The 11061-nt window shown below is 35.3% G+C and overlaps 1 protein-coding gene across 1 annotated transcript in view; it reads right to left on the minus strand.

The window, feature by feature from the left end:
• SEMA5A (sema domain, seven thrombospondin repeats (type 1 and type 1-like), transmembrane domain (TM) and short cytoplasmic domain, (semaphorin) 5A) overlaps nt 1-2268 on the minus strand; it is a 149461-nt gene extending 147193 nt beyond the window's left edge. Inside the window, exons 1-2 of the mRNA XM_010185467.1 lie at nt 2199-2268; nt 297-472 (exon numbers count right to left, since the gene is read on the minus strand). Of these exons, the coding sequence (XP_010183769.1) occupies nt 297-472; nt 2199-2268 (246 nt within the window). The remainder of the gene's footprint in view (nt 1-296; nt 473-2198) is intronic.
• Nucleotides 2269-11061: the final 8793 nt, after the last annotated feature.

An 11061-nucleotide genomic window follows, 5' to 3' on the forward strand; every position in this document is an offset into this window, starting at 1 on the left:
AGGAAACAGGGATTTGAACATTACTGCTAGAGAAAATAAGGACGGGTAGTAGTACATCAGCTACTGCTACACATCTCCATGAAGAACATAGCTTCATAGGTTAAAGAGCAGGGTTTAAGGTAGCACATCAGTCTGTTTCGGTTAGGAAGCTGACACTCTTTGCAGTGGCATGGCTTTTACAAATCCTGCTATCAATATGGTATTTCAAGCATCTCTATAAATTTAATGCCTTGGCTTAGTTTGCTTCTATTTTCCCAATCTGCAGTACAACTACATTCCAGAAGACATAAATATACCTTAATCATGTAACGGTCAGCAGTGGAGCAGTGCAAAATGTATGCAGTGAGATTTTTAGCCCTGTGAAAGTCAGTGTGGCCAACTATAAAGACTGAACTTGACAGGTACAACTCGAACTTGACCCACTGGACTTTGATGCGGAAGTCACAGTTCACTTTTGAACACGTACTGTTTTCTTCAATTAAAAAAAAAAATACATGAACCACAAAGCTCCATACAGATTTGACATCAAATCAGACTGAAGAGAAACACGGCTTTGGTGCACACTTAACTCTAAGTCTGAACTCAAGTTTCAAATTAATGGCGGGCATTTTTTGGTAAAAGCTCAACTATAATTAACTGTATCAGCATTTTAAACATTACATCATTGATGTTTGTAAAGTGCTTCAAAAACTTCAGATGAAATCTCTCCAGGCATTTTCAAGGGGTAGTGGGAGGAGAAAAATTCCAGCCAGAGAAGAAATAAATTCCAACTCAAGCTATACAATGAAACTATTTTCTTCAAAATGAAGAAAAACATAGATCCAACACCCTCTATGTTAAGTGAAAAATTACGGTATTAAAATGAATCATACTATTTGGAACAACAAACATATTTCAGTAACTGGTCTGTTTGGATGAACATGAGTCTTGTTTAAAAGTTAATCTATTTGTATCTTCAGCAGGCAAACTGAATAAGTGCAATGAAATTAGCTCCAATGAAACCTAAAATAAAATCACTACTCTAAGCTGATTTAGCGAAATACCTTAGAAGTACTCCAGAAGAGAATAATGGAAAGTGTAGAAGCAGTGAATAATTTTCACATGTCCCTCCCATTTTAAAAATAACTCAATGGGTTCTTTTCATGCCCAACATACAGTAACAAAATAAGTTCCCAGACAAGATATCTGGAGGTCTCTTCCAACTATTTTACAATCTTTCAGAAAAAATACAAAATAATTTAGCCCTTTTCTACAATTATTACTTCGATCAGTAAGTGCAGACAGGAAATTTGAAATTTGTACACAGTCAAGAAAGGACGGGTCAATTACAGTATGTTAAGTTGTAATTACAGGTCAACAAAAAACACATGGCTTACATCTACAGTGGCATCTGCACACATAACAGAGTACAGTCAGATCTCCTGGAAGAACTACACTCCTATTGCTACACAGATACTCATAACATACACATGTAGACAGGTACACATTCATATGTATTTTTATACATTAACTTCTTTGAAGTGTAGAAACAGAATATACTATTTCATTTCATAGAGAAATAAGTTAATTAGCCAAGAACCAAAAAATAAACAGAACAGTATTCCAGACAGATGGTCCAGCACTTCTTAGGCAGATGGTTCTGCTAATTAGATACTGGCAAAAATAACATTAAAGAAGATGGTTTAATTACACAATGCCAAAAATTAACAACTACAAGACATTTCTTTTTTTTCTTTTTTTTTTTCTTTTTTCATTATCTGCTTGCTTTCATCTCTTATATTATGTATTTAAACAATACTCTGGGGAGTTGGGGTATAATGGCAATAACCACAATAATGTGTGTCAACAAACATGAGTAATATCGCCTTATTGCTCACATCAGTCCAGCAATGGAACGGCTTCAAAAAGTTGTGACTTGCTTGGCAAGGTCTTGCAGTCTGCCTAATTAGCTCTCAATGAACATGTATGCTGGAGTCCAAAAGTTGAGTTTAAAGAGGCCATAAAGAAAGTGTCAGGATCGTAAATGCAAAGAAAGAATGTAGCCACAGAGAAATGTACCAGCAAGACATTAGCAGCAAATTAGCAGCCGCAGAGTTAGTGGTGGTTTTGATGGTTACCAGAAATTTCAAGGCCTGCTTTTGTATAATGACATCCTTGCTTCCAGCAAATATGTAAAGCCACTTAAGAAAGATTTATACCTCTCTGTACTTCAGAGGAACCATTTTCCAGGCTTTCCAGAGAGTCATGACCCTTCATCCTTGCAGTCATTATTGCTGGAGCTCTCTATCTTGCCAATAGGCTCCTGACAAACAGTCAGCTTCAGAGAGCGATCACCTTCTGCTGAAAAACTAGAGTGAAATATTAAAAAGGGACTTCCCTTTAACACACCTTTCCTTTTTGGCTTACAAAAAGGGAAAGCTGGTTTCTGGGGACTACAGGCACCCTAGTTAGGCTTTCATATGAAGCGACGGGCCAGCAGCTCACACAAGAAGTTCAACAATGTATGGACAACTTTACTAACCAGACTTACATTCACTGCAGTATCTTCCCACGATTACTGCATGTAACAGCCAATTCTACTGGGAATAACATTATGTGTGTTTTCATTTGTTCAAAACCAGCTTTTACTGCTCATCCACAGTTTGAAAATTACAGTTTCTTATAAAGTAAGCAGCGTGAAATATATGAAAATAAACATTAGATCATGCTCAAATTTTCCCGGGTTTGGAATTCAATAAGAACTGAGATCCCCCGATAGATATATAATTTCATACTTAAACCAAGTAATATATGAAGCATTATATGGTTTCAAGGGGTTGATGTCAATTTTATTTCAGATTTACTGGCCTGAAGTATATAAAAAAGTGAGAAGTACATATCCTGCCAAATCATGAAGTAACCAAAGTTTTAATTAGTTTACTGTATTGACAGTGCAAATAAATAATTGTTAAAATTTTTCAGAATTAATATGATAAAATTAAAATAAAAAGTTAAGCATGTTAGAGAATGAAGGTTCACAAACTCTCAGTGTTGGACTATTCAACTGACTTAATGACACAAGACTGCCCAAGAGTGAGCTTTCACATATGCTACCTACCCATCCGCTTGTGCATTCCTTTATTGTCTTCTGCAAAGATTTCTAAATGTCATAAAAACATCAATTTGGTTTATTTTTAACAGAGGCTGGTTTATAGAGGAAAATATAGCTCCAACTTAGAAGTCAGCAACTCAAAACTTGCCTATGTTTGGAACTAGGTTTCTTCGTCCTGCTCCCAGAGACTTATTAAAAAAAAAAATCAAAACTGTGGCACTGTGACTTTCAAAGTTTTGAATGTTCCAATCTGGCATTTTGAGGCTTTTACAGTTTTTATGGACATTTAAAAACTGAATGTAGGATTGTGCTGAAGGGGCAAAACAACAAAATGTTCTTGCATTACCAATCTTGGCAGCCATTCAGCAGGTAGGAATGAGATTTCATAACATAATCTTAATGCACATTCTGAAATTATACTACATATAGTAAATTTAATGTATTGAATAAATTACATGTGAATCCTTTCAGATTTAACATCTGTGTTAGCACACTGAGTTTTAAAGCAATTCCTGCTTTTTGGCAAATAAGATTGATTTTAGTAGGCTCCAAGACCTTTTGAAAGCAACGTTCCATTTTATTTTTTTACAAACAGTGTTGTAAACTTCTAGGTCCTGACGAGAAATGTCAGGCTTCACTTTATTTCAAGGAAGCAAAAGGCACTTCAATGTAATGTCATATTCCTCAACCCCCTAGGTTAAATAACAGAGTAAGCAGATAAAAGAGTCAGCTGACACTGGAGCATCACAAAATGTTGGTTTAGACCTCGACTATAGGCAGGCAGAAGTTTATTTTCCTGTACACCTGCTCGTTGCTTTTTCAAATATGGAAATGGGACAGAAGGAGCAGGCACAGGAAGGTGTGCTGTCTTGCCCCATACTAACTTGCTGTTCAAGACAGCCATGTTAGCATGCGATGCGGGATTAAAAAAGCAGCCCAGCAATCAGCAATCCTTACCTTTGAGCCACAGACAGTGAAGGAAGGCATGACACTTCAGAAGACTGTGCAAATCAAAAACCTTCTTGAAATAATTTCAGAGAGGCACAGTCAACATACTATATCTTACCCCTGAGATGTCAAAGACAGCTGTACTATAGCTTCCAGATATGGCTCACAAAAATATATGAACCTGAGAGATATGGTGGAGGATGAAATTTATAACATCATCTAAGTCATACTGAATAACTGAGACTACAAAAAAGAAAGCTTTGTATTTCTAGATGTAAATATTCTACATGTAATTTTGTACACAATGTCTCTTTAGGAACAGAATTACAATTGTATCATCATTTGTCTTTTTTACTTATTCAAGTAACTTTGGCATTAGTCTTTAGTGACGACAGGCTTGATTCTGTTCATAGTAATACACGTCTACACTTCTAGAGAAAATATTACAGTGACTTTACTATAACTGATATTTAAAATAATAAAAATATTTTGAAAAATTAGCATAAAAATGGAATCTTAAAGACAACAAAGATTGCTGAAGGAACTTTAACATATATATGTTCATTCAATATGCAACCAAATCAAGGTAAGAAGATTTCAGACAAATGAAAGCAGAGAGAAAGAAGAATGTTAACAACAGAAGAAATGTAAGAACCACCAATTTTTTCAGCTTATCCAGTGAAAAGCCAGTGAAGAAATAAATGGTTCATCAACAGAGAGATACAAATATGAGATTTCCTACATACTTCTAGTTTAATTAATTGACCAGAAAGGTGATTTTGGAAAATCAAAATTATTTTTTCTTCTTGCCATTTAAGAATCACACATACGATATATAAGACATCTAGAAAGTGGATGAGGAAAATTGGAACACAGTAAGAAAAACATCACAAAATTTCCAAAATGTTGGCAAAAGAGTTAATGGCAACATGATTGACAGTTCACTTGGAAAAGAAGAAACAAAGTAATTTCTACTTCTGTTTTGTTTCCTTTAAAATAATTGGATTTAATTTAACAAACACCAAGATAATCTGAGGCGCAAAACAGCAAGAATATGGAGAAGAATAAAAAGTTAAGAGGCACATAAATGAGCATCATCAACACATAGATAATATTGTGAGCTGTGGAGAACAGGAAAAAAAGAACAGCAGACTGAGAAAAATTCTCATTAAACACAAAGAGCAAAAGATGCTTATTAAAACAGGAAATCTTGAACATATAGCTACTAGGAAAATCACTGGAGTGTAGCCGCACTGTTAAATTATACTGAAATCAAGGGTGAGAAAGAAAAACAGGAGAATCAGGTCTAAGGAGAGGATCTGCTCAGAATATGGAAAAGTCTTCAAGAGAACATGATGTACTCCAATTGCAGTGGAAAGAGCAGAAGGAACAAGAGGGCCACAATGCAACATTAAATTACAATTTCATCATTAAAGTTTGAGATAATGGTAAGGCTATGAAAAAGCCTGAATGTGAGTTCATTTTTCTCTTTTTTTGACACAAGTGAATGGTCTAGAGTAATGTCAATGACATACAGAGGTTTTCACCTCCAGTTTGTGTGTTAAACATCATTCAAATTATTAATTTTTGGTCAGTGACATCCAGTATTACGAGTATTAGCTATGTGAAATAAGTGGGTCATTTCTATCCAGATTCTAAAAGACAAATATTCAGATCCAAATGAGTTCTAATTGGTCATTTTTGCAGAGACAACAGAATGGCTGCTTAGAGGGATGGAAATACATCTATTTTATATAAAGGTGTTTACATCATGCCACGTTGACAAGGAATCTTGTTAAAGGAGTTACTGACACCATCATCATCATCTAATTCTAACAACTCATCTCCAACTTTTTCCCTCATATTTCCCCTCTCTGGTGACTTCATATTTTAGCGGACATAGGAAAGTTGCAGGAAGCTCTACTCAACCTTTAGACTTGGCCTAAGGATTCCAGCCAACGTGCTCCAAAGAAAACAGTGCACAAGATGTGATAAAGGGTAATAAGGTTTGTGTCCCATGTGTACTTGCAGTTAGAGAGTATGCTGCAGGTAAAACACTCCAGAGGCAGGGAATTTTATTTGACTCTTTATTGCCAACCATCACAAACCTCAGAATTGCTCTGGTAAAGACGGTAAGTCACTGAGTATGCTTTCAGTTTCCTCAGTGGATGATCTCTGCTACCAAACAACCGAATTCTTAATGGCAAAGAGACAAAAAAACCAATCATTCTTTCTAAAAATGTTTAAAGGATTAAATTGACAATCCATGATAAAGAGTGAGATTAATTTTTATAGATTTGATAAATTACTAATAGTTTTTTTCAATCTGCAAAATCTGTTATAAATGGTCATAAACATGTGAAAACACTAGGGATGGACCTATGTACTCTAATGTAACCTATTATCTGACAGATTGAGTAATTACTTATAACAATAGGTTGACAGTGTAACACAGTCAATTAAATCATTAATTAGACTGCCATATTTACGCAATGAAAATTAGTAAATAACTGACAGACATTCAGTATATGACTTTCTCCCTCAGTGATTATTTGCTGTGCACCTAAACTCACAATGCGACAGGTGAACCTCTGATGACTTTTGCAGAAAAGCTTTTGATCTAAAACTGAAATCAAGAGGGGAAAAACAACCACAATCTGGGTGATATGTTGCCTGATGTACAGACTGGGAATTCTGTATTTGTTATTACTGCATGATCCATTAGCATTAGAGGTTCACGAATAAAGAAAGAGAAAATAGTTCATAAACACTGTTGCCTAGCTAAATGTATCAGATGCCTTGTGAAGTTGTACTGATGAGACTCCTAGATTATTCTACAGTGATAGTAATTAGGCAGAAGTTTCTAATTGCATTCTTTCTCTGTGGTTCTTCAAGTGGAAAAATCACAAATATTTGTAAAATCCATCACACCTCCTCAAAGATCCATGCCTGTACTTCTAAATAATACGGTTGTCTTTGCTGGCACTTTTCTGGAAGATGCAGGGAGAAGCTAGCCATGGGAGAACCCACCAAGCAAGGCAAAAACACTGGTATCATAGATGAGACAGAACCTTGAAGAGCATCACCCATATCCATGAAAGAAACTGGAAGGTTGATAGACCCTTAAAACTAATGACAGAAGGCTCAAAACTCAATTTATACAAAGAAAGTCAAAGTAAAAGAGCCTTTAATGTTGTGAAAGTATCTGCTAAATTTCAGTGACACACAGATTGTAGTAAAAATCTCATCCAGGGATGCTAATCAAAAAAACTTATTTCTGAATCACCTGTGTGATGTTCTCCTCCTCCTGTTCCTCCTGTTGCCTCTTTTCCTTTTTTCTTGGTTTAGAAACCCTGTGATTGCTGCATGGGAAGAACATTACTGTACTTTGGTATTTTTCTCCCAGAAGCTGAAAGCTCAGAGGAAGTAGCTATAAGAACATGATAAATAAAGCTCATTCCACAGGATGCCCAGTGCAACTGTTAGTAAGGCACTTCTGTGCAGCCATGGGCCTCTTACTTCCTTTTGTAGATGCTTTCCCCCATCAAACTATACCTTATTATCAATTTGTCCCCTGATGGGTATGTTATAGCTCTTAGCTTTTTAACACCGCTTTATATTGGATACTAGCTTAGCATTATAAACAGAAAGTAACAAAAACTTTATTACTAGTAATTATTTCTTAAAAATTCTCCTGAGCTTTTCTGCTGAAGTGAGTCCTTTGAAGTCAGTGTTCCAAATCCCAGAGCTTTTACTATAGCAAAACACTCCAAAATCAAAGGGAGTTTTGTCTATGAAGAGCAGAAAAAAGGCTAGAAATTTTAAACATTTTCAATATTCACTATAGAAAAAGAACTGCTTCCGCACAGTAGTTTATAATAGGAAACCCCCTTAGTATATGCCTGAAATATTGAAAAACTTTAGAATTAGACCAAAGTCCATTCATTTATAGCTCTTACTTTCCTGTGAACAGTGAAATGAGTTTCAAGCTCAGATTCTGAGTGCATCTCTACAAAGGTGCAAAGTCAGAAAGCTCCAAAAACTCAAAATTAATTTTCTATTTTAAGTGTAATACATATCAAAATAAAGATTTCTCAGTATTTTTGAATGAAAAAGTAAAGGATAATCTTTATCTCTGTTAAAAAAAAGAAAAAAAAAAGAACTCCATAGAAGAAAACACTACTGGATTTGTTTCTGCCTTAAAGTGTAGAGAGGAATATGTATTATTTTAAAACAATTCAATGCAAAAACATTTGCTTAGCATTTCTCCACAATATTCAGTGTGATGCACACTTAGGAAGCTCTAGGTATTAACTGAAGCCAAATCAAAATTCACAGAGTTCAAGAAATAAGACTTGTGCTTTTTAAAGTTATTGTGAGATTTTAATGGTGACATTCTGAATAGTCTGTCAGTCTCCTCACAGATTCTGTAACCTCTCCTTGCAATGAAGGATTTTTCCAAATGAAAACACCTGCTGAAATTTTTCAACACCTACTGAAATTACCCAGTTCTTTTACCCAAATTCGAAGAACACATAAAAACTCACAGAGAGCCCAAGACTCATAATAAAGCTGCATTTATAGGCATGTTTCTTTCACTCTGAAAACAATGGCTACAAATCAGAAAGAGCTGTGATAAGAAAAAGACTTAAAGAACATGAAGATTTAAAGAAGAGGGAACTCACGTATTTAAAATGAATCTGAAAGACAAGCAAGGCTATTGCTGCCCTAGGTAAGATATTTGAGGCCTAAACTTGGACAGAACCAAACGAGACATTCCTGTCTTCAACTTTTTTTTGAAGAGCCCTGAATTTTCAACTGTTTCCCAGCACACAGACTCTTATACTGCCTGGGATCTTCAAGGAGAGAATAAAGCTTTACCTAAAGATACCTGCAGGACTAGGATCTAATTCTGTGTTAAAGGAAAGAGATGAATATCCACGCTTTAGCTTTACAATACATAAACTGTCCTACAGAAAAGGAGCAGGCACATCAGTTCTCTGTGTGGCAAAGGAAAATGAGTGATTCTCACTTTAAAAGCCAAGGTAGAGACATTCTTTTGGCCTGCATGTTAACTTGTGACTGAGAATTTACATAACCAATTTCTCAAGCAGAAGAGGAACTTCACATCATAAGACAAGTCCTCTCTTACTGCCAAATCTTTTCAAGGACAATGACCACATAACTTTTCAGACAGATTAAAACAATGTGTTCTTCCCTAGCCACATCCTTATAGCACTAGATTGGATACAGCACTAGATAAGCTATATTGGATATAGCACTAGATTGGAAATAGCACTAGCTAAATTCTGGCAATGTTCACCCAATCTATCAGTATTCTGTGTTAATCATGTTGCTTTGAATTCAGACACTTTTAATATTCATTCTAATCTCTGAGTTAATGGAGTAAGCATAGGGAAGGTGGGACAGAAAGAAAAGTGTGTTTATATTTAAAAACCACGCTAGGATGTAGGCTGCCTTGACTGGCTGCCAGGTGCCCATCCAGCTGCTTTCTCATATATTCATTTAGTTGCCAATTAAAAATAGAGTAGGATGGTGAGAAACAAAGACAAATCTAAAACACTTCACCACCACCACCTTTTCACAGGATCAACCTCATCCCTTCACTCAGGACTTCTTACCTCCTCACGCCAGAAGTGCAGGGCGATGGAGTATGAGGGGTGGTGGTCAGCCTACAACAGCTCCTCTCTGCCCCTCCTTCCTTCTCACACTTTTCCCTACTTTCAAGGATCAGCTGCAATACTGAGAAACAGAATCAACAAAAAACTCCAAAACTTGATGTCATGGAACTGTTTTGGAATTACGGAATTATTACCTGGGTCTATATATTGTAGAGATAAGTTATATAAATCTAACTATATAAAAACTCTATCATTTTTATTATGGAATTATTATATGTGCGATTTGCAATTTTTTGCTTCAATTCTGCACCTTTTTTTGATAATAGTTTGCATTCTGCCCTCTTCAAATCACCTAAATGTGAATATTTTCATTCATTATGCTCTCCATTTGACAGAAATCAGTCGAGGGAAAAAAAAAAGGTTCTTCTCACAGAATCTTTAGCTCTTAAAAGTATTGTGTCTGATGCATACCTTCATATCTTCTGTAGTTCTTAATCACTCTTCCAAAAATATATACATACTTCTTATATAAGGAATTGGATTACACTGAAAATTATGAAGATCCTTTAACACACATCGTATTTTTATGACTAATCGATAGGGCTGACCAGACCTTTAGTATAAGAATTTGCTTCTAACTTACTTCTTGTTACTTCTCAACTTTCTGAAAACTCCAAACCTTGGCCATTTAGACTGACATTTTTGTCTGTTAAAAATGAGAATATGAGCAAAAGAAGTTATTTGTAAGGATAAGAGTAGAGGAAAATAAATTTTGTCAATTGCTCTATTTGTAAAACTCTTTTCTGACTCTTTCCACGCAAAAAATCACAAAGTCATTTGGATAAGATAACATATGAGACAGCTTTTTGAGAAGTTCTATGCTGTGCTTGACTGGAAAAAACTTCTGATTTTATAAAGTTATTGTGTTAGCAAAACTTCCGAACAGAATGAGGATTATGAATGCACATGAGCTGGATTATGCATTTTTTTAGGTTATTTTTCTGGGACTATTTAATAACATCTCAATAACTTTACAGTGATGATTAGTGTCCTCAGGCAAGAAAACTCAATTGTTCAAAATAAATTCTGCAACAAAAAATGCCCTTGGCAAGAATGTCATGCATTTTGTAAAAGATAAACTGGTACTGCTATTACTAATAACAACAATAACTGTAACACCAATAATACCCCAAAATGAGATGGGTATATGCTTCATTATAGAGCACTGACTGCCTCTCTCATGGTTGGAACTAACTGCTACAGCAAGAGAACACTCGAAGCACAGCTGTATTAACACAACAGGAAAGCATCTAAACTAAAAGTAATGTAAAATAAAAGCTATCATACCAGTAAATAAAAATAGGAAGAGGATTACATATG

Source organism: Mesitornis unicolor, unplaced genomic scaffold, assembly GCF_000695765.1.
Source record: "Mesitornis unicolor isolate BGI_N332 unplaced genomic scaffold, ASM69576v1 scaffold8235, whole genome shotgun sequence".
NCBI classification, from domain to species: Eukaryota; Metazoa; Chordata; class Aves; order Mesitornithiformes; family Mesitornithidae; genus Mesitornis; species Mesitornis unicolor.